At 45.8% G+C, this 25001-nt stretch overlaps 1 protein-coding gene across 1 annotated transcript in view; it reads left to right on the forward strand.

Annotated features, from left to right (window-relative positions):
- Positions 1-7470: 7470 nt before the first annotated feature.
- The window catches only part of LOC138662998 (zinc finger protein 665-like), a 58416-nt gene continuing 40885 nt past the window's right edge, over positions 7471-25001 (forward strand). Inside the window, exons 1-10 of the mRNA XM_069749037.1 lie at positions 7471-7510; positions 16537-16686; positions 16816-16995; positions 17078-17183; positions 19617-19729; positions 20683-20832; positions 20962-21141; positions 21225-21348; positions 21432-21529; positions 21728-21818. Coding sequence (XP_069605138.1) covers positions 7484-7510; positions 16537-16686; positions 16816-16995; positions 17078-17183; positions 19617-19729; positions 20683-20832; positions 20962-21141; positions 21225-21348; positions 21432-21529; positions 21728-21818 — 1219 coding nt within the window. The 5' untranslated portion in view covers positions 7471-7483. The remainder of the gene's footprint in view (positions 7511-16536; positions 16687-16815; positions 16996-17077; positions 17184-19616; positions 19730-20682; positions 20833-20961; positions 21142-21224; positions 21349-21431; positions 21530-21727; positions 21819-25001) is intronic.

Here is a 25001-nt window from a genome sequence, read left to right on the forward strand (position 1 = left end):
ATAATGTGAAGTGATAACCCCAGTGTTATACTCCCTGAAACTGCAGACATGTTTCCTCCAAAGTTTCCTCCTGTCCATCCTGTGAGAGAAAGAGGGAGAGCCAGAGTTGCCTCCCTTATATAAGCCCCACCCTCCTCACAGTAATACACCAGGCACAAACATCTAAACTCCTTCCTCTTAAAGCAACAACTCTCTTGTTTAAAATCTACACTGCAAAACAAACAAAAGCTGCAGGAGTTCTCGGTCCACCCATCCCCAAGTCATGTCCACCTCCTCTGTTATGCAGGCAATCCAGTGACACCGTGTGCCAGCAATCAGAGCACATACAGTGATCTGACAATAACCCAAAAACAATAGAACGAGCTCTGAGATGTGGAATCTCTGTAGACCGCAATACCTGAACCTATCCTAAACACAACTAAAGGCAGCTGTGGATTGCGCCTGACACTACCTATGCAACTCGGCACAGCCTGAGGAGCTGACTAGCCTGAAGATAGAAAAACAAGCCTGACTTGCCTCAGAGAAATACCCCAAAGGAAAAGGCAGCCCCCCACATATAATGACTGTTAGCAAGATGAAAAGACAAACGTAGGGATGAAGTAGATTCAGCAAAGTGAGGCCCGATATTCTAGATAGAGCGAGGAGAACTTTGCAGTCTACAAAAAACCCTAAAGCAAAAAACCACGCAAAGGGGGCAAAAAGACCCACCGTGCCGAACTAACGGCACGGCGGTACACCCTTTGCGTCTCAGAGCTTCCAGCAAAACGAATTGACAAGCTGGACAGAAAAAGTAGCAACAAAAGCAAAGAAGCACTTATCTAAGCAGAGCAGCAGGCCACAGGAAAGATCCAGAAGCTCAGATCCAACACTGGAACATTGACAAGGAGCAAAGAAGACAGAATCAGGCGGAGTTAAATAACAAAGCAGCCAACGAGCTCACCAGAACACCTGAGGGAGGAAGCTCAGAAGCTGCAGTACCACTTGTGACCACAGGAGTGAATTCAGCCACAGAATTCACAACACTCCTCTAGTCTCCGGTGGTTTCTTGCTCATTGCTCTGCAAGTGGACTTTTACAAGTGAACCGCTAACATCTGATAGTGACTGATTTTGAGTACAGTACTATTTCAGCAACCTTATCATTTATTTTGCTTATCTAAATGCTATATTTACTAATAGTTTTGAAGAAAACTGTCAGGTTTTTTTTGTAAGTAGCAAAATGTGTGCACTTTGAAGCATATTACTTTTCTGGTTAGTAAACATTTTTTTTTCCACCTGATTATGTGTATTCTCATTTATTACATTCCTATTAAGGTAACTGATCACTTTTAGAGCATTGAAATGTTTAACCCCTTCCCGACCTTTGACGCCACGTAGGCGTCATGAAAGTCGGTGCCATTCCGACCCATGACGCCTATGCGGCGTCATGGAAAGATCGCGTCCCTGCAGATCGGGTGAAAGGGTTAACTCCCATTTCACCCGATCTGCAGGGACAGGGGGAGTGGTAGTTTAGCCCAGGGGGGGTGGCTTCACCCCCTCGTGGCTACGATCGCTCTGATTGGCTGTTGAAAGTGAAACTGCCAATCAGAGCGATTTGTAATATTTCACCCATTATAACGGGTGAAATATTACAATCCAGCCATGGCCGATGCTGAAATATCATCGGCCATGGCTGGAAATACTAGTGTGCCCCCACCCCACCCCTCCGATCGCCCCCCCACCCCCCCGATCTGGCCGGTACACTGCTCCGGCTCCCCTCCGTCCAGTGCTCCGCTCCCCCCCGTGCTCGTGTCCGCTCCCCCCGTGCTCCAATCACCCCCCCGTGCTCCAATCACCCCCCCTGCACTCCGATCCACCCCCCCCCGTGCTCCGTTCCACCCCCCCGTGCTCCATTCCAGCCCCCCCGTGCTCCGTTCCACGCCCCCCGCGCTCCGTTCCACCCCTCCCGTGCTCCGATTCCCCCCCCCCCGTGCTCCGATCCCCCCCCCCGTGGTCCCCCCCCACCCTATCATACTTACCGATCCAGCCGTGGTCCCGTCCGTCTTCTCCCGGGCGCCGCCATCTTCCAAAATGGCGGGCGCATGCGCAGTGCGCCCGCCGAATCTGCCGGCCGGCAGATTCGTTCCAAAGTGCATTTTGATCACTGAGATATAATCTATCTCAGTGATCAAAATAAAAAAAATAATAAATGACCCCCCCCCCTTTGTCACCCCCATAGGTAGGGACAATAAAAAAATAAAGAAATTTTTTTTTTTCCACTAATGTTAGAATAGGGTTAGGGGTAGGGTTAGGGGTAGGGTTAGGGTTAGGGGTAGGGTTAGGGTTAGGGCTAGGGGTAGGGGTAGGGTTAGGGTTAGGGGTAGGGTTAGGGGTAGGGGTAGGGTTAGGGCTAAGGTTAGGGTTAGGAATGTGCACACGTATTCTGGTCCTCTGCGGATTTTTCCGCTGCGGATTTGATAAATCCGCAGTGCTAAACCGCTGCGGATTTATGGCGGATTTACCGCGTTTTTTTCTGCGCATTTCACTGCGGTTTTACAATTGCGATTTTCTATTGGAGCAGTTGTAAAACCGCTGCGGAATCCGCACAAAGAAGTGACATGCTGCGGAATGTAAACCGCTGCGTTTCCGTGCAGTTTTTCCGCAGCATGTGTACAGCGATTTTTGTTTCCCATAGGTTTACATTGAACTGTACACTCATGGGAAACTGCTGCGGATCCGCAGCGTGTGCACATACCTTTAGAATTAGGCTATGTGCACACGGTGCGGATTTGGCTGCGGATCCGCAGCAGTGTTCCATCAGGTTTACAGTACCATGTAAACATATGAAAAACCAAATCCGCTGTGCCCATGGTGCGGAAAATACCGCGCGGGAACGCTGCGTTGTATTTTCCGCAGCATGTCAATTCTTTGTGCGGATTCCGCAGCGTTTTACACCTGTTCCTCAATAGGAATCCGCAGGTGAAATCCGCACAAAAAACACTGGAAATCCGCGGAAAATCCGCAGGTAAAACACAGTGCCTTTTACCCGCAGATTTTTCAAAAATGGTGCGGAAATATCTCACACGAATCCGCAACGTGGGCACATAGCCTTAGGGTTAGGGTTGGAATTAGGGTTGTGGTTAGGGTTAGGGGTGTGTTGGGGTTAGTGTTGTGGTTAGGGGTGTGTTGGGGTTAGGGTTGTGATTAGGATTATGGCTACAGTTGGGATAAGGGTTAGGGGTGTGTTGGGGTTAGTGTTGGAGTTAGAATTGAGGGGTTACCACTGTTTAGGCACATCAGGGGTCTCCAAACGCAACATGGCGCCACCATTGATTCCAGCCAATCTCGTATTCAAAAAGTCAAATGGTGCTCCCTCACTTCCGAGCCCTGACGTGTGCCCAAACAGTGGTTTACCCCCACATATGGGGTACCAGCATACTCAGGACAAACTGCGCAACAATTACTGGGGTCCAATTTCTCCTGTTACCCTTGTGAATCTAAAAAAATGCTTGCTAAAACATAATTTTTGAGGAAAGAAAAATGATTTTTTATTTTCACGGCTCTGCGTTGTAAACGTCTGTGAAGCACTTGGGGGTTCAAAGTGCTCACCACATATCTAGATAAGTTCCTTGGGGGGTCTAGTTTCTAAAATGGGGTCACTTGTGGGGGGTCTCTACTGTTTAGGCACACCAGGGGCTCTGCAAACGCAACGTGACACCCGCAGACCATTCCATCAAAGTCTGCATTTCAAAAGTCACTACTTCCCTTCTGAGCCCCGACGTGTGCCCAAACAGTGGTTTACCCCCACATATGGGGTATCAGCGTACTCAGGAGAAACTGGACAACAACTTTTGGGGTCCAATTTCTCCTGTAACCCTTGGGAAAATAAAAAATTCTGGGCTAAATAATTATTTTTGAGGAAAGAAAACGTATTTATTATTTTCACGGCTCTGCATTATAAACTTCTATGAAGCACTTGGGGGTTCAAAGTGCTCACCACACATCTAGATAAGTTCCTTTCAGGGTCTAGTTTCCAAAATGGGGTCACTTGTGGGGGGTTTCTACTGTTTAGGCACATCAGGGGCTCTGCAAACGCAACGTGACGCCCGCAGAGCATTCCATCAAAGTCTGCATTTCAAAACGTCACTACTTCAATTCCAAGCCCCGGCATGTGCCCAAACAGTAGTTTACCCCCACATATGGGGTATCACCGTACTCAGGAGAAACTGGACAACAACTTTTGGGGTCAAATTTCTCCTGTTACCCTTGGGAAAATTAAAAAATTCTGGGCTAAATAATTATTTTTGAGGAAAGAAAACGTATTTATTATTTTCACGGCTCTGCATTATAAACTTCTATGAAGCACTTGGGGGTTCAAAGTGCTCACCACACATCTAGATAAGTTCCTTTGGGGGTCTAGTTTCCAAAATGGGGTCACTTGTGGGGGGTTTCTACTGTTAAGCCACATCAGGGGCTCTGCAAACGCAACGTGACGCCCACAGAGCATTCCATCAAAGTCTGCATTTCAAAACGTCACTACTTCACTTCCGAGCCCCGGCATGTGCCCAAACAGTGATTTACCCCCACATATGGGGTATCAGCGTACTCAGGAGAAACTGGACAACAACTTTTGGGGTCAAATTTCTCCTGTTACCCTTGGGAAAATAAAAAATTGCAGGCTAAAAGATCATTTTTGAGAAAATAATTTTTTTTTTTATTTTCATGGCTCTGCGTTATAAACTTCTGTGAAGCACTTGGGGGTTCAAAGTCCTCACCACACATCTAGATTAGTTCCTTTGGGGGTCTAGTTTCCAAAATGGTGTCATTTCTGGGGGATCTCCAATGTTTAAGCACACAGGGGCTCTCCAAACGTGACATGGTGTCCGCTAATGATTGGAGCTAATTTTCCATTTAAAAAGCCAAATGGCGTGCCATCCCTTCCGAGCCCTGCCGTGCGCCCAAACAGTGGTTTACCCCCACATATGGGGTATCAGCGTACTCAGGACAAACTGGACAACAATATTTGGGGTCCAATTTCTCCCATTATCCTTGGCAAAATAGGAAATTCCAGGCTAAAAAATCATTTTTGAGGAAAGAAAAATTATTTTTTATTTTCATGGCTCTGCGTTATAAACTTCTGTGAAGCACCTGGGGGTTTAAAGTGCTCAATATGCATCTAGATAAGTTCCTTGGGGGGTCTAGTTTCCAAAATGGGGTCACTTGTGGGGGAGCTCCAATGTTTAGGCACACAGGGGGCTCTCCAAACGCGACATGGTGTCCGCTAACAATTGGAGCTAATTTTCCATTCAAAAAGTCAAATGGCGCGCCTTCCCTTCCGAGCCTTGCCGTGTGCCCAAACAGTGGTTTACCCCCACATATGAGGTATCGGCGTACTCGGGAGAAATTGCCCAACAAATTTTATGATCCATTTTATCCTACTGCCCATGTGAAAATGAAAAAATTGAGGCGAAAATAATTTTTTTGTGAAAAAAAAGTACTTTTTCATTTTTACAGATCAATTTGTGAAGCACCTGAGGGTTTAAAGTGCTCACTAGGCATCTAAATAAGTTCCTTGGGGGGTCTAGTTTCCAAAATGGGGTCACTTGTGGGGGAGCGCCAATGTTTAGGCACACAGGAGCTATCCAAACGCGACATGGTGTCCGCTAACGATGGAAATAATTTTTCATTCAAAAAGTCAAATGGCGCTCCTTCCCTTCCGAGCCTTACCATGTGCCCAAACAGTGGTTTACCCCCACATGTGAGGTATTGGTGTACTCAGGAGAAATTGCCCAACTCATTTTAGGATCCATTTTATCCTGTTGCCCATGTGAAAATGAAAAAATTGAGGCTAAAAGAATTTTTTTGTGAAAAAAAAGTACTTTTTCATTTTTACGGATCAATTTGTGAAGCACCTGGGGGTTCAAAGTGCTCACTATGCATCTAGATAAGTTCCTTGGGGCGTCTAGTTTCCAAAATGGGGTCATTTGTGGGGGAGCTCCAATTTTTAGGCACACGGGGGCTCTCCAAACGTGACATGGTGTCCGCTAAAGAGTGGAGCCAATTTTTGATTCAAAAAGTCAAATGGCGCTCCTTCCCTTCCAAGCCCTGCCGTGCGCCCAAACAGTGGTTTACCCCCACATATGAGGTATCAGCGTACTCAGGACAAATTGGACAACAACTTTCGTGGTTCAGTTTCTCCTTTTACCATTGGGAAAATAAAAAAATTGTTGCTAAAAGATAATTTTTGTGACTAAAAAGTTAAATGTTCATTTTTTCCTTCCATGTTGCTTCTGCTGCTGTGAAGCACCTGAAGGGTTAATAAACTTCTTGAATGTGGTTTTGAGTACCTTGAGGGGTGCAGTTTTTAGAATGGTGTCACTTTGGGGTATTTTCAGCCATATAGACCCCTCAAACTGACTTCAAATGTGAGGTGGTCCCTAAAAAAAATGGTTTTGTAAATTTCGTTGTAAAAATGACAAATCGCTGGTCAAATTTTAACCCTTATAACTTCCTAACAAAAAAAAATTTTGTTTCCAAAATTGTGCTGATGTAAAGTAAACATGTGGGAAATGTTATTTATTAACTATTTTGTGTCACATATCTCTCTGGTTTAACAGAATAAAAATTCAAAATGTGAAAATTGCGAAATTTTCAAAATTTTCGCCAAATTTCCGTGTTTATCACAAATAAATGCAGAATTTATTGACCTAAATTTACCACTAACATGAAGCCCAATATGTCACGAAAAAACAATCTCAGAACCGCTAGGATCCGTTGAAGCGTTCCTGAGTTATTACCTCATAAAGGGACACTGGTCAGAATTGCAAAAAACGGCAAGGTCTTTAAGGTCAAAATAGGCTGGGTCTTGAAGGGGTTAAGAAAGGAAAATATAGCCAATTTTCTAGTCTGTGCCGGACAGGCGCAATGCCCCTAAACTCGTTATGGAACATATTGCCCCTGATGGAGGGTTAAATACCGGACCCGGTACCGAGTACCCAGCCGTGGGGCGCTCCATGTGCACATACCCTAAAGCATAGGCAAGGTGAGCTGTGATTTTAATACTCTCCCTGAAGTCCAAGCATGGACGCCGCCCTCCATCCTATTAACAAACCCCCACAGCGACTGGAGAGGGGCATGGCCATATATGACCCTTAGCCGGACACTGGAAGGGGGTAAATAAGCGAGATTTCGGCATTTTAGCTCCTGGTGGGGAGGCGATAGCACAATCATATGCCGCCATATACTAGACGTCCGGTAACCGGTAATAATTCCCTCATGTGTGGGGTTTATTTGTCTCCAGAGAAATCACACGTTACATTCCACACATAACATTGTGTAGAAAAGGCGGCGCGAGGTAATTGTGCCAGTAGTGAGGGCGAATAATGGCGGAAATGTCACTGACTGAGGAGAAGTCTCCATGTAGCGTCTTCACTGCGGATCACGTGACCCCTGACTCCTCCCTCCTGTGACCTCATCACAGGTCCTGTGCGCACAGAGCAGCCATATATGTGGAGTGCGGCTCTGCAGGTGGAGGTATGTGGAGATTCCCCATTACTGAGCGCGGGGACATTAACCCCTTCTGCACTAAGACTCTTTTGGGGTTGTTGTTGCCACTTTATAAGAATCATAACGTTGTTGTTCTGTTTCCTGTAATAGATACATACGAGCCAACTATGGAGGACAGGAAGTGAGGGAGCGGATTGTTCTCCTAGTACAGGGCCCCTTTCTTGGCCCCACACAGTGTAATGCCCCCATTATGCCCTGTAAGCAGGGTTCTGCCCCACACCCAGCTGCCTCGGGCACTTTACCATCAGCTGGTACCTCAGATTCTTCCCCGCACCCCTTTCCTTTGCTTGGCACCAAATCTGTTCTGCCTTTGGGGCTCCGGCCTTTATAATATCAGTAACTGTGTCATCAAGGTCTCCTGACCAGGTGCACCCTCTAGACTCTTCCCTCCGGAAACCCTCCCTCTTCCCATTGATGTCACATGGTCCCGTCTGGACGGCAGATAGCAGTCTTTTTGTACAAATGCAGCACAGCCCCGAGGAGTCTTTTTTATGACTCTCCTTTTTACACCCCTTATGTAATATATACGATGGCGCTCACACAGTATAATGTTTCCACAGTACTGGCATCTCTCGTAAAAAAGGTATTTTCACACTACCGCCATACCCCCCCCACAAAGTATAATGTTCTCATAGAACCGCTATACCCCCACACAGTATAATGTTCTCATAGTACCACCATACCCCCACACACAGTATAATGTTCCTACAGTACCGCCATATCCCCACACACAGTATAATTTTCTCATAGTACCGCCATACCCCCACACACAGTATAATCTTCTCATAGTACCGCCATAACCCCACATAGTATTATGTTCTCATAGTACCGCCATACCCCCACACACAGTATGATCTTTTCATAGTACCGCCATACCCCCACACATTATAATGTTTTCATAGTACCCATACACCCACACAGTATAATCTTCTCATAGTACCACCACCACACAGTGTAATGTTCTCATAGTACCGCCATACCCCCCCACACAGTATAATGTTCCTACAGTATTGCCATTCCACCACATACAGTATAATCTTCTCATAGTACCGCCATACCCCCACACACTATAATGTTCCTACAGTACCTCCATACCACCACACACAGTATAATGTTCTCATATTACCGCCATACCCCCACACACAGTATAATGTTCTCATAGTATCGCCATAACCCCACACACAGTATAATGTTCTCATAGTACCGTCATACCCCCACACACAGTATAATCTCATAGTACCACCATACCCCCACACACAGTATAATGTTCCTACAGTACCTCCAACCCACCACACACAGTGTAATCTTCTCATAGTACCGCCATACCCCCACGCACAGTATAATGTTCCTACAGTACCGGCTTACCCCCACACACAGTATAATGTTCTCATAGTACCGCCATACCCCCACACACAGTATAATCTTCTCATAGTACCACCATACCCCCACACACAGTATAATGTTCCTACAGTACCCCAAACCCACCACACACAGTGTAATCTTCTCATAGTACCGCCATACCCCCACGCACAGTATAATGTTCCTACAGTACCGCCATACCCCACATACAGTATTTTGTTCCCACAATAGTGGCTTCCCACAGACACGGGATAATGTTTCCACAGGACTGGCATCCCCCTCACACACAGTGTGTCCCCACAGTACTGCCGTCCCTCCACTTTTTAATGTTCCCACAGTACTGCCCCTACATGCACAATATGGTACCATCCACCTCACTGACTACCTCCGACAATTAATAAATACTCACTTAGCCTCATTCTTGGTGCAAATACTAATGAACCCAGGATCTATGAGATATTTACCATACGTTAGTTGGATAGGCAGGAGTGTATCATCCATAAAGGTAGCCCACTCAGTTGCTATGATGCCTATGAATTGACAGGGCTCGGTGGGGTGTGGTATTGGTCATCCTCTCCTTCCGATGACGGTGATACCGCTGAATAGATTAGTGAATCAGGGAGTGGAAAGCTCTTGATCCACCATTCAGCCTTCACTTCTGAGTCTGAGACTCCGTGCACTGCAGGCACAATGACGTCACTACATCACACCTGTAGTGCGGAGCCTCAGTACTCACACCGCACAAACCAGAGCAGCGCTCCTCAGGAAAAAGTTGGCTGAGCAGAGTGTGTGGGTTTTTTTTTCTAATATCAAGAATTGTGGGGGCATCATATTAAAAGAAGAGATGTTGGGACTCTCATACTGAATGTGTGGCTGGTAGGGGCTATTATACTGGGGTTGTGGTGGACTGTAAATGCCTCCATACTGAGTGGGGTTTTTTATTTTGTGTAGCAGGTTGTCTTGGTCATAATTAGAGATGAGCGAATATGTTTGGAAAACGATCGCCAAACATAAATTCGGCACAAACATGGTACATTCGGATTCATGATCGGTAACACAAGCATTTTTCTTAAGATCAGAAAAAGTCGGTAACATTTGGTAAAAGACATAATAGAGGCCAGCAATACATGTGCCACGTTTAGTAAAAAAACAGCCACCAATGTGGGAGACTGGGTTTCAAATCCTGGCTCTGCCCTGTTGGACATAATATACCAGTAGTGGTCCATAACACTATGGCGCCTACCTCAATAAACGAGAGTGTCAAGAGCAAAGAGAGTTATGGCGGCTCAGACGTCTCCTGGATTAACAAGGTCCACGTCAGATGTCGAGGAACCAGGACAATCTGATGATAAATGGGCTACTGGACCAAACCATACATGGACAAGGCAAGAGAACCTGGATCTGATGAAATGCTATTATAACAGGAGACCAAATGAGAGAGGATATATGAAGCGTATGAGGAAAAGACCTGCATGTTCACTGAGAAACAACTAGTCACCCAACGTTTCAATATCATAAAGAGAAAGCTATTATCACAACTTGAGATGGATCGAGTGCACTGCAGATCCACCCCACATGAAGACCTGGAAGAAACATGTGCAACCCCCTGAAGATCCTGATCCAACCCTGCAACTAGAGAGCACTGCAGCTCATCTGAAACAGAAGATCTTAGATAAACTAAATACCATCAATACCAGAGATCAACTGCCAAGGCTCAGCAAAGAAAGCCCAACAAACAGTATGCTAGAGGATGCCAATAGAACAGCTCTTGCATCAGTACCTACCACCACCATAACTCAGACTAATAACCTGATCTATGCTACTGCCTCAGCAATCATGGAAATGCTTGGCTGTACAACCAGCAAGAACAACAGAAGTATGTGCTCCCCTTGGAAAAGAAGACTGTAGGCAAAGATCAAAGTGACACGAAGGAAAGTCAGCCAACTATCAGAAATACAGAAGTGTGTAAAGATCAAGAATAAGACCAAGCTGGACAAGTACAAAGCCTGACCACAACTGAAGAGACTGCTAAACAAAGGCTCACAGCACTCGCTGCAAGACTAGGGAGAGATACATTTGAGAAGCTGAGGCCAAGAAGATAAATGCCCTGTTCTCCAAAGAACCATCCAAAGTGTACTCCCAACTACAGAGGAACAGCACAAAGGCAGCAACTCCACCAATAGCAGATACTGAACAATACTGGGGGAATATATGGGAGAAGGAAAAAACACAACAACAGGCAATGTGGCTGAAATATCTGAGAAAGAAACACAGCAACCACCTAGAGCAAGAACCAGTCACCATTACAGAAACAGACATCCAACAGTGGATCAAGAACATGAAGAGCTGGACAGCACCTGGCCCAGACATGATCCTCACCTACTAGCTAAAGAAATTCACAGCGGTACATGAACGCATGGCAAAGCAGATGAACCAACTGCTAGAAGCAGGCCACCACCCAGCTTGGCTAACACAAGGAAGAACAGTGCTGATCATGAAGGATCCTCACACAGGAACAGTTCCATCCAACTACTGCCCAATAACCTGCCTTACAACAACAAGGAAAGTTCTACCAGGCATCATATCCACCAAGCTACAGAACCATATAAACCAGTACATAAATCCAGCTCAGAAAGGCATTGGGACTGACACCAGAGGCTCTAAGCACCAGCTCCTAGAGCAGTTGCTTAAGACTCAAGATCCAGACAGACCAATCTCAGCACAGCCTGGATTGACTACAGGAAAGCCTATGACTCAATGCCACACACATGGATCTGTGAATGCTTGGCTCTGTACAATGTCAACAGGAAATTAAGAACCTTCTTCAGAAACTCACTGGGGCTATGGAGAACAACATTGGAAGTCAACTCAAGACAACTAGCACAAGAGACCATCAAATGCGGCATATAGAAAGGTGGTGCACTGTCCCCATTGCTGTTCTGCATAGGCTTGAACCTCCTCAGTCAGATAATTACAGAGTCTGGCTATGGATACAAGTTCAAGAGTGGAAGCCCCATCAGCCACCTCCTCTACATGGATGACATCAAGCTGTATGCGAAAAACGAATGAGACATCAATTCACTGATCCACCTGACAAGGATCTACAGTGAAGACATCGGGATGTCCTTCATACTGGAGAAGTGCGGCTGGTTTGTAATAAAGAGAGACAAGATAGTTAAGACTGATGGAGTGTAATTACCAGTAGGGCATATAGCAGATGTATAGACATGCTACAAGTATCTCGGCATTGCACAGGGATATAGTAACCATGATGAGGACGCAAGGAAAGCAGCAACATCCAAATACCATCAAAGGGTAAGACAGGTCTTGAAGAACCAGCTCAATGGGAAGAATAAAATCCATCAATACAAATGCCCTGCTAGTTATCAGATACCCTGCTGGCATAGTGTGCTGGCCAAAAGAAGAGATGGAAGCTGCAGATGTGAAAACACAAAAGCTCCTCACAATGCAGGGAGGTCTCCACCCTAAGTCTAACACCCAAAGATTGTATACCAACAGAAAGGAGGGTGGTCGAGGCTTGATAAACATCCAAGCCACCATCACGGATGAAACAAGGAGTATCCAGGAAAACATCAGAAAATGTCACCAAAATATGAGATGCTGAGAGAAAGCCTAAGGCAGCAACAACAACAGGTCTAGAAGGAAGAACAGGAACATGAACCGCCATGGCAAGAGAAGCCGCTGCATGGGCTGTACCATCGACTGATAATGGAGGTGGCTGACATAGAGAAATCCTACCAATGGCTGGAGAAAGCTGGACTCCGAGACCGCACAGAGGCACTAATCATAGTAGCACAAGAGCAAATACTAAGTACCACATCCATAGATGCAGGAATCACAAGACCCAAGGTGCAAACTATGCAAAGAAACCTCAGAAACCATCTAACTCATAGTGGCAGGATGCAAAATGCAAGCAGGAACAGCATATACTGAACGCCACAACCAAGTAGTGGGAATTCTATACAGGAACATCTGCACAGCATATGGGCTAATTCCCCCTAAGTCCAGATGGGAGACCCCAGAAAAAGTGGTGGACAATGAAAGGGCTAAAATCCTGTGGGACTTCAAGATCCAGATGGCAGGTGTTGGCTAACCAACCAGACATTGTGATAGTAGACAAGGATCAGAAAACAGCAGTGATAATAGATGTGGTAGTGCTAAGTGACAGCAACATCAGAAAGAAGGAATATGAGAAGCTGGAGAAATACCAAGGCCTCAAAGGAGAACTGGAGAAGATGTGGAAGGTGAAGGCAACAGTGATTCCAGTGGTGATAGGAGCACTTGGAGCAGTGACCGCTAAGTGGGAAGAATGGCTACAAGAGATCCCAGGAGCAACATCTGAGCTCTCTTACCAGAAAAGCGCAATCCTGGGAACAACTAAGATCCTGCGCAAGAACCCTCAGACTCCCAGGTCTCTGGTAGAGGACCCGAGAATGAGAAAGGGCAAAAAATGACCCGAGAATGAGAAAGGGCAAAAAATGCCACCCCCATTGGGGGTGAGAAGGAAGTTTTCTTTATAGATTTCAGTGACAGTGTATAAATATGTTACATAGAAAAAGAAAAGTCTGTAATTCTGAAGCCGTGGTACTGTAAAATCACTACAGGATGCGACAGGATAGAAGACATGGATTACATACAGTAAATACAAACAGAATAGATAGATATATAGATGTCAGTGACAAATACAATTAGTACAGTGTGTGCAGCTTACTGTACATGTATTTAATTAATAAGCGATAATTTTTCTGAAAAAAATGGCGTGGGCTCTGTGAGATCCCCGCTAACACCGTGAGAAAGTCGCACGGTGCAGAGGCGAGTTCACGGGAGAATTTCAATGCGGTGAATTTCAGCTCGCCTCTGCACCGTGCGACTTTCTCATGGTGCTAGCGGGGATCTCACTGAGGTCACCGCAGTTCAGCCCAGCTGGGAACGCAGCCTCAGTGATGTCACCGCTAGTCACTGACGCTGTGTTCCCAGCAGCTCATTCACCAGTGGTTCTCAGCCTGGACGGTCACATCTTGGCACCGTCCAGTTTGAAAACTATTTCTCCCCCAGACATGGATTATGGCGTGGGACAGAACGACAGACAGGTATGGTATATTGTTGTTTTTTTTATTTTAGTTTTAGTACAGTAGATCGAGGGATTTGGTGGAATTAGGCGAGGTCGTAAGTATGGTTTAATTGAGATTATTAAAGGAGTCTGTGTCATTTTTTTCAATTCACTTTATTCTTGCTGTGTCTTTATTTACCATATAACTATAGGATTAGTAATGGATAGGTGTCTTACTCTCCATTATTAAGCCGTGGGCTTGATGTCACCTGACAACACAAAGGTGACATCAACTAGACAAATTTGAACCCCTCTTGCCACCGCTACAGGGCAAATGGGAAGAGCCTGGCAAAGCACCAGAATTGGCGCATCTAATAGATGTGCCTTTTCTGGGCAGCTGCGGTCTGCTATTGTTTGGCTTGGGGGTCAATATCCATGGCCCCTTAGCAGCCTGAGAATACCAGCCCCCAGCTGTCAGCTTTAGAAAGGCTGGTGGTCACAAAATGGGTGGACCCCATGCCATTTTTTAAAATTATTTAAATAATTTAAAAAAGATCGTGGGGACCCCTTTATTCTTGATAACCAACCTTGCTGAAGCTGACAGCTGAGGTTTGCAGACCCCAGCTGTGAGTTTTGCCTGGCTGATTATCAAAAATAGGGGGGAACCCATACCTTTTTTTATTATTTATTTACAGCACAAGAGCAGCTTATGAATACCGCCCATCATCTGCTCCTGCTCTCACGGGTATGTTCACACTGGGCGTTTTTGCTGCATTTTTATATGCTAATTTTCATCTGCTTTTTCCATTACCAGCAAAGTCTATGATATTTCAGAAATCTAATACACACACATTGTTTTTTTTGTCATCAGGATTTTGTGCTTTGCAGCGTGCTTTTGACATAGAGCATGTCACTTCTTTCAGAGTTTTTGCAGCATTTTTCACCCATTGACTTGGATGGATGGTAAAAAAATGCTGAAGATTCACTTTTTTTGCAGCGCATTTCCAGCAGAAAAGTGAAGGACAGCCGGATGTGTCCTCACACTCGGCTCTGCTACCTCTAGATGGCAGGCTGCATGATGCGTCCATGCAGCCTGTCATTGAGCAGAGTGGACCCAAACCCCTTTCACTTGAATGGGGGACTCGGCAATACAGTGTTGGACATTCTGTCATATGCATGACAGCACGGCTAACACTGCTTCTTAACGGCGGTGAAACCATCCCCGCCGGTCAGAGAGCCGCAGTTCCCCCACTGTCAAAAGACAGCGGCAGCGCTCAGCTGTGATCGGAGGTATACAGGTTACCTCCGGTCACTGGTGTCAGCTGATGGGACAACTGCTCCCATCATCCGACACCTGCTAATAACAGTGAGAGCAAGAGTGGATGATAGGAGTACTCATCAGCTGCTTCTGTGCGGTAAATACATAATTTAAAAAAAAACCTGCGTGGGTTCCCCCTATTTCTGATAACAAGCCAGGCAAAACTCACAGCTGGAGGCTCCAACCCTCAACTGTCAGCTTCAGCAAGGCTAGTTATCAAGAATAGAGGGGTCCCCACACTGTATTTTTTAATAATTCTACCGGTGAACTCGCCTCTGCACTGTGCTACTTTCTCACAGTGCAAGTGGGGTTTCTCACTGAGGTCACCGCAGTTCAGCCCGGCTGGGAAAGGAAGGTCAGTGATGTCACCGCTAGACACAGACGCTGCGCTCGCAGCAGCTCATTCACCAGTGGTTCTCAGCCTGTACGGTCACATCTTGGCACCGTCCAGGTTGGAAAATATTTCTCCCCCAGACATGGATTACAGCGTGGGACAGAATGATGGAGAAGAGGAATATTGTTGTTTTTATTGTTTTTGGTTTATTACAGGAGATTGCGGGCTTCGGTGGAATTAGGCGAGGTCGTAAGTATGGTTTAACTGAGATTATTAAAGGAGTCTGTGTCATTCTTTCAATTAAAGGACTTTTTTCTGGGGGTCTTGTGTTTTCTTACAATCTGATTATGGGGTTAGTAATGGGGGCGTCTTATTGATGCCTCTCCATTACTAACCTCTGGGCTTGATGTCATTGGACAATAAAAAGGTGACACAAACCTCCCCAACCTTTGCCCACTTGCCACCGCTAAAGGGTAAGTATGAAGAGAGAGGCTAAGTGCCAGAATTGGTGCATCTTAGACATGTGCCTTTTCCGGGGTGGCTAAGAGCTAATGTTTTTAGCCTGGGGGGCCAATAACCATGGCCCCTTCCGAGGCTATTAATAGCGACCCACAGCTGTCTGCATAGCCTTTGCTGGTTATTAAATATAAGGGGACCCTATATAACGACCCTATAATGAGAATTAGCGTTATGGAAGATGAGTCTATGAGAAACGTATTCAGCTGCCGACTCCGAGGAAGAAACTGCTTGTTGTCTGTGGCCTAAATATATAGGATTTATTAGTAGATGTAAAGAAGGAAACTAAATACTGTAAATAATAAATCTCCTCATATTTTTCCCTTATTATCTCCAGTAATTGTATTATTACACAGGATTCTTATGATGTTACATTAGCTCATCTTCTCATTCAGGTCTCTACAATATCGGATCCTCTCAGTGAAGATCTTCTACAAAAGAAAATTGTCCTGATTTACCCAAAGAAGATGCATATAGAAAGAGCCAAGATGGCGGAGAGGATATTACACCTCACCCTAGAGATCCTCTTCCGGCTTAATGGAGAGGTGAGAGATTCTGATGACGTCACATTACATCATTCTTATCTATGGAAATAACAGATGGACAGAACTGGAGAGGTGAGGACTCTGGAAATGTCTGTAGTGAGATTTATTAATGTGTCTCTCCATTACCAGGATTACACAGTGGTGAAGAAGACCTCTAGCGATCGCTGTCAGGACCCTGTGTCTGAGGAATGGGGAAGACCCCTGAGCCCAATCACGAGGCCTCCACCTCACCCCCTGATCCATGAGGACATCAATGACCAGAAGATCCTAGAACTCATCTATAAGATGATTGAGCTGCTGACTGGAGAGGTGAGACTGCTGGGAATGCTGGGACATTATACAGTAACACTATGAAGGGATCGGGGGATGACGGTATCATCGTATGTGTCAGGTTCTTGTAAGGTGTCAGGATGTCGCGGTCTATTTCTCCATGGACGAGTGGGAGTATCTATACAAGAACGTCATAATGGAGGTTCCCCAGCCCCTCACATCTTCAGGTAATAGGACAGGGCTAAATACACTGCTCAAAAAAATAAAGGGAACATTTAACAGAATATAACTTCAAGTAAATCAAACTTCTGTGAAATCATACTATCCACTTAGGAAGCAACACTGTTTGACAGTCAATTTCACATGCTGTTGTGCAAATGGAATAGACATCAGATGGAAATTATTGGCAATTGGCAAGACACCCCCTATAAAGGAGTGGTTCTGAAGGTGGGGACCACAGACCACGTCTCAGTACCAATGCTTTCTGGTTGATGTTTTGGTCACTTTTGAATGTTGGTTGTGCTTTCACACTCGTGGTAGCATGAGAGGGACTCTACAATCCACACAAGTGTCTCAGGTAGTGCAGCTCATCCAGGATGGCACATCAATGCGAGTTGTGGCAAGAAGGTTTGCTTTGTCTGTAAGTGTAGTGTCCAGAGGCTGGAGGCGCTACCAGAAGACGTGGAGGGGGCCGTAGGAGGGCAACAACCCAGCAGCAGGACCGCTACCTCAGCCTTTGTGCAACGAGGAACAAGGGGAGCACTGCCAGAGCCCTGCAAAATTACCTTCAGGAGGCCACAAATGTGCATGTATCTGCACAAACGGTTAGAAACCGACTCCATGAGGATGGTCTGTGTGCCCGATGTCCACAGATGGAGGTTGTGCTGACAGCCCAACACAGTGCAGGATGCTTGGCATTTGCCACAGAACACCAGGATTGGCAAATTCGCCACTGGCACCCTGTGCTCTTCACAGATGAAAGCAGGTTCACACTGAGCACATGTGAAAGGCGTGACAGAGTCTGGAGGCACCGTGTAGAGTGGTCTGCTACCTGCAACATCCTTCAGCATGACCGGTTTGGCAGTGGGTCAGTAATGGTGTGGGTTGGCATTTCTTTGGAGGGCCACACAGCCCTCCATGTTCTCGCCAGAGGTAGCCTGACTGCCATTAGTGTTATGGACCTGGTGGTTAGGAGCACCCGGAACGACCTGATAGTTAAAATTCACACAGGACAAGCTCTGGGAAGTGAGAGCTCTGCTGACCGCAACCCCTAATCCTATCACACACACTAAAAATAGCCGTGGAGCGTACCTAACTCTGCCTAGACGCCTCTTCACAGCCTAAGAGCTAACTAGCCCTAAAGATAGAAAATAAAGCCTAACTTGCCTCAGAGAAATTCCCCAAAGGAAAAGGCAGCCCCCCACATATATTGACTGTGAGTAAAGATGAAAGTCACAAACACAGAAATGAAATAGGTTTCAGCAAAGGGAGGCCAGACTTACTAAACAGACTGAGGATAGGAAAGGTATCTTTGCGGTCAGCACAAAAAACTACAAAATAACCACGCAGAGTGTGCAAAAAGACCTCCGCACCGACTCACGGTGCGGAGGTGCCACTCTGCATCCCAGAGCTACCAGCTAGCAAGGCAAAATCATGATAGCAAGCTGGACTAAAAACAAAGAACAAATAATTAACTAGCAGGGACTTAGCTTCTGCTGGAGTAGACAGGTCACCAGAAAGATCCAAGAACGAACTGAACCAGTACAAAAACATTGACAGATGGCATGGAGTAACAATCTGAGTGGAGTTAAATAGAGCAGCCAACCAAAGAATAAACTACGTCACCTGTGGAAGGAACCTCAGAAGCAGCAGCTCCACTCACAGCCACCAGAGGGAGTCCATGGACAGAACTCGCCGAAGTACCATTCATGACCACAGGAGGGAGTTCGATAACAGAATTCACAACACATTAGGTACCGAGATGAGATCCTCAGACCCTTTGTGCGACCATATGCTGGTGCAGTTGGCCCTGGGTTCCTCCTAATACAGGACAATGCCAGACCTCATGTGGCCGGAGTGTGTCAGCAGTTCCTGCAAGATGAAGGTATTGAAGCTATGGACTGGCCCGTCGGTTCCTTAGACCTGAATTCGATTGAACATATCTGGGACATCATGTCTCGCACCAAAGTCACGTTGCACCACAGACTGTCCTGGAGTTGGCGGATGCTTTAGTCCAGGTCTGGGAGGAGATCCCTCAGGAGACCATCCGCCGCCTCATTAGGAGCATGCCCAGGCATTGCAGGGAGGTCATACAGGCACGTGGAGGCCACACACTACTGAGCATAATTTCCTTGTTTTGATACATTTACACTGAAGTTGGATCAGCCTGTAATTTGATTTTCCACTTTGATTTTGAGTATCATTCCAAATCCAGGCCTCCATTGGTTAATAAATTGAATTACATTCATGATTTTTATGTGATTTTGTTGTTATCACATTCAACTTTGTACAAAACAAAGTATTCAATGAGAATATATCATTCATTCAGATCTAGGATGTGTTATTTGAGTGTTCCCTTTATTTTTTTGAGCACTGTACATGCAGCCTATAATTATCTGTATGTAAAGAATGAATTCACTCCCTGTATGTGTTTCCTCCAGATCTATCTAGTAAGAGGACAACACCTGAGAGATGTCCCCGTCCTCTTCTTTCACAAGACTGCAAGCAAGAAGATCCCAATTCTCCTCAGGATCATCAGTTAGATGGAGAGAAGGTGTCAGATGTCCCCTGTGTGCCCCAATATATTAATAATGTCCCCTGTGTGCCCCCATATATTAATAATGCCCCCTGTGTGCCCCCATATATTACTACTGGCCCCCGTGTGCCCCCCATATAATACTACTGGCCCCTGTGTGGCCCCATATATTACTACTGGCCCCTGTGTGCCCCCATATATTACTACTGGCCCCATGTGTGCCCCCATATATTACTACTGGCCCATGTGTCACCCCATATATTACTACTGGCCCCTGTGTGCCCCCATATATTAATAATGTCCCCTGTGCCCCCATATATTAATAATGCCCCCTGTGTGCCCCCATATATTACTACTGGCCCATGTGTGACCCCATATATTACTACTGGCCCCTGTGTGCCCCCATATATTACTAATGATCCCTATGTGCCCCCATATATTAGTACTGTCCCCTATGTGCCCCCCATATATTAGTACTGTCCCCTATGTGCCCCCATATATTTGTATATTAGTAATGTCCCCTGTGTTCATATATTAGTAATGTCACCTGTGTGCCCCCATATATTAGTAATGTCACCTGTGTGCCCCCATATATTAGTACTCTCCCCTATGTGTCCTCATATATTAGTAATGTCCCATATGTGCCCCCATGTGTTAGTATATTAGTAATGTCCCCTGTGTACATATTAGTAATTTCACCTGTGTGCCCCCATATATTAGTAATGTCACCTGTGTGCCCCCATATATTAGTACTCTCCCCTATGTGTCCTCATATATTAGTAATGTCCCATATGTGCCCCCATGTGTTAGTACTGTCCCCTATGTGCCCCATATATTGGTAATGTCCACTATGTGCCCCCATATATTAGTACTGTCCCCTATGTGCCCCCGTATATTAGTAATGTCACCTGTGTGCCCCATATATTACCCATGATTTTTATGATGTTATATCGGCTCATCTTCTCATTCAGGTCTCTACAATATCGGATCCTCTCAGTGAAGATCTTCCACAAAAGAGAATTTTCCTGATTTACCCATCAAAGATGGATATGGACAGAGACAAGATGGCGGAGAGGATATTACACCTCACCCTAGAGATCCTCTTCCGGCTTACTGGAGAGGTGAGAGATTCTGATGACGTCACATTACATCATTCTTATCTATGGGAATAACAGATGGACAGAACTGGAGAGGTGAGGACTCTGGAAATGTCTGTAGTGAGATTTATTAATGTGTCTCTCCATTACCAGGATTACACAGTGGTGAAGAAGACCTCTAGTGATCGCTGTCAGGATCCTGTGTCTGAGGGATGGGGAAGACCCCTGAGCCCAGTCACGAGGCCTCCACCTCACCCCCTGATCCATGAGGACATCAATGACCAGAAGATCCTAGAACTCATCTACAAGATGATTGAGCTGCTGACTGGAGAGGTGACAGTGCTGGGAATGCTGGGACATTATACAGTAACACTATGAAGGGATCGGGGGGATGACGGTATCATTGTATGTGTCAGGTTCCTATAAGGTGTCAGGATGTCGCTGTCTTTTTCTCCATGGAGGAGTGGGAGTATTTAGAAGGACACAGACATCTGTACAAGAACGTCATAATGGAGGTTCCCCAGCCTCTCACATCTCCAGGTAATAGACAGGACTAAATACACACGGCCTATAATTATCTGTATGTAAAGAATGAATTCACTCCCTGTATGTGTTTCCTCCAGATCTATCCAGTAAGAGGACAACACCAGAGAGATGTCCCCGTCCTCTTCCTCCACAGGACTGTAACCAAGAAGATCCCAATGCTCCTCAGGATCATCAGGTAGATGGAGAGAAGGTGTCAGGAGATCTCCCCTATGATGTGTAGATGCCGGTGAAGGTCTTGTGCTCAGTGTTGTTTTATCCACCAGTATTATATGTTTTATACTTGTGTAATGAGAACGGTGGAGATGGCAGGATTAGAGCTGGTCATAGATGTGACTTCTCCATCTGTCGGTGACTTTTACAATATTTGTTTCAGGGTGAAGATCTGACCCATATTAATACTACAGAGACATATGTGAGGGGGGATGAGCGGTATGAAGAGGAGATTCCTACATATGGCTACCCAGGTGAGTAGTGACCACTAAATGCAGAGAAGTCACAGATTCTTCTCATCACCGGCTGTGGCTGCTTTATCGGTGGTGTAGTCCGGCCGTATTACCATGATCACCATTTTACCTCTAGACCACAACATTCTCCTCCACCCAAAACTGTTCTAATGACTTTGGGCATTGAAAGCCCTTTTCTATAGATCTTACAACCTGGTAGATCCACCTAACCCCCCTGGATTTAGGAGACGCTGTTACCTGCCCAGATCTGTGAACTATAAAGCCAAATGACAGCGTACGTAGAATGTGCTGACAAGATAGAAAATCACTTGAAGAAAAATATTATGATGGTCCTGTAACAGAAAGCGGAGGGTAATGATGCTGTTGGCTTCCTAGAACCCTGAGATCTTATCGGATGAATCTCCCTTCTCTCCCTTCTGTGCTGCTGAATGTGATCATATGATCCCTACAAGACCAGGTCCCGTCTTTCTGGCCAAACTTCACTTTTAAGATCGACAACATTAAATGTGCAGTGCGGCCAAGTGTGAATTTCTGGACAATAACAGAGTTTCCCTTTATCCTGACTTTTCACTTTGTATTAAAGCTGACTAACTTCCAGGAGGATTGTGATAATCTCCATAAACCCATCACACCAGTGCCATGATATATCTCTGAGCTGTGCGTGGCTGATGGCTGAGATGTGTTGGCTCCAGCCCTGGTTTCATGGATTCACTCCACCTCATAAATTACATAGTTTTTAATCCTTTATGTGGCTTTATGTGGTGCTCTGATTACATATTCGTGCAAAAAGCAGATGTCAGCGCACTACACTGTAATGAATCAATATACACAAGGGGTGCGGAGAAGTGACAAACAACATGAACCAAAGCAAAGTGAAAGGGCCACTCTACAAAAAACCGCACACGACAATGAAATATAAATATATAAGGCCATGTTCACACAGTGCGTTTTTTACTGCGGAACCGCAGCGTTTTTGCCGCTGCGGTTCCGCAGCTGTTTTCCATGCAGGGTACAGTACACTGTACCCTATGGAAAACAGGACCCACTGTGCACATGATGCGGGAATCGTGAAAAAAAGCCGCGCTGAATAGCCGCGGTAAAAAAGAAGTACCATGTCACTTCTTTTTTCGGAGCCGCAGCGGTTTGGCACCCATTGACCTCCATTGTGAGGTCAAACCCGCAGTAAAACCCGCAGATCAAAAATATATCTGCGGGTTTTATTGCGGTTTGTGGTGCCGAACCGCTGCAGCAGGAAGTGCGGAGAAGCGGGCGGAAGTGCGTGGGCGGAGTGTGGCTGCCCCGATCCCACCCCCCCATGCTCCGATGCCCCTCCCCGTGCTCCGATGCTCCCCCCCACCCCCCCGTGCTCCGATGCCCCCCCCCCCCCCGTGCTCTGATGCCCCCCCCCGTGCTCTGATGCCCCCCCCCCGTGCCCTAATCTCCCCCCCTTATACTTACCCGGCGTCCCGGTGTCCGTCCGGCCGTCTTCTCCCTGGGCGCCGCCATCTTGCAAAATCTCAGTGATCAAAATAAAAAAAAAATAGTAAATGACACCCCCCCCCCCTTTGTCACTACCATAGGTAGGAACAATAAAAAAAAAATAAGAAATTTTTTTTTTTCCACTAAGGTTAGAATAGGGTTAGGGTTAGGGGTAGGGTTAGGGTATTTTCAGCCATTTTAACCCTAAAAAACTTCCTAGAAAACACACAGACTCTGCATAGAAAACTGCATAAAAAAAAGGATCAAAAAAAGGATAAAAAAACGCATCAAAAAAGGACCAAAAAAAGGACCGGCGTTTTCTGCCAAGAGCTGCAGTTTTTTAACCCCTTCATGACCAGGGGATTTTTCGTTTTTCCGTGTTCGTTTTTCGCTCCCCTCCTTCCCAGAGCCATAACTTTTTTATTTTTCCGTCAATTTGGCCATGTGAGGGCTTATTTTTTGCGGGACGAGTTGTACTTTTGAACGACATCATTGGTTTTAGCATGTCGTGTACTAGAAAACGGGAAAAAAATTCCAAGTGCGGTGAAATTGCAAAAAAAGTGCAATCCCACATTGGTTTTTTGTTTGGCTTTTTTGCTAGGTTCACTAAATGCTAAAAATGACCTGCCATTATGATTCTCCAGGTCATTACGAGTTCATAGACACCAAACATGACTAGGTTATTTTTTATCTAAGTGGTGAAAAAAAATTCCAAACTTTGCTAAAAAAAAAAAAAAAAAAATTGCGCCATTTTCCGATACTCGTAGCGTCTCCATTTTTCGTGATCTGGGGTCGGTTGAGGGCTTATTTTTTGCGTGCCGAGATGACGTTTTTAATGATAGCATTTCGGTGCAGATACGTTCTTTTGATCGCCCGTTATTGCATTTTAATGCAATGTCGCGGCGACCAAAAAAACGTAATTCTGGCGTTTCGAGTTTTTTTCCCGCTACGCTGTTTAGCGATCAGGTTAATACTTTTTTTTATTTGATAGATCGGGCAATTCTGAGCGCGGCGATACCAAATATGCGTAGATTTGATATTTTTTTTATTGATTTATTTTGATTGGGGCGAAAGGGGGGTGATTTAAACTTTTATGTTTTTTTTATTTTTTTCACATTTTTTTAAACTTTTTTTTTTAACTTTTGCCATGCTTCAATAGCCTCCATGAGAGGCTAGAAGCAGGCACAAGCCGATCGGCTCTGCTACATAGCAGCGATCTGCTGATCGCTGCTATGTAGCAGAATTGCACGTGTGCTGTGAGCGCCGACCACAGGGTGGCGCTCACAGCGACGGGCAATCAGTAACCATAGAGGTCTCAAGGACCTCTATGGCTACAATGGAGACGCATCGCCGACCCCCGGACATGTGACGGGGGTCGGCGATGACGTCATTTCCGGCCGCCCGGCCGGAAGCGGTAGTTAAATGCCGCTGTCTGCGTTTGACAGCGGCATTTAACTAGTTAATAGGTGCGGGCAGATCGCGATTCTGCCCGCGCCTATTACGGGCACATGTCAGCTGTTCAAAACAGCTGACATGTCCCGGCTTTGGTGCGGGCTCACCGCGGAGCCCTGCATCAAAGCAGGGGAGCCGGCATCGGACGGTATAGTACGTCCGATGCCGGTAAGGGGTTAAAAAACAGTCCTGAAAAAAAAGGATGGAAATCAGGAATGTGTGAACATACCCTAAAAGGTAAACTTTTATTGA

Source organism: Ranitomeya imitator, chromosome 2 (assembly GCF_032444005.1).
Source record: "Ranitomeya imitator isolate aRanImi1 chromosome 2, aRanImi1.pri, whole genome shotgun sequence".
In the NCBI taxonomy this organism is placed as follows: domain Eukaryota; kingdom Metazoa; phylum Chordata; class Amphibia; order Anura; family Dendrobatidae; genus Ranitomeya; species Ranitomeya imitator.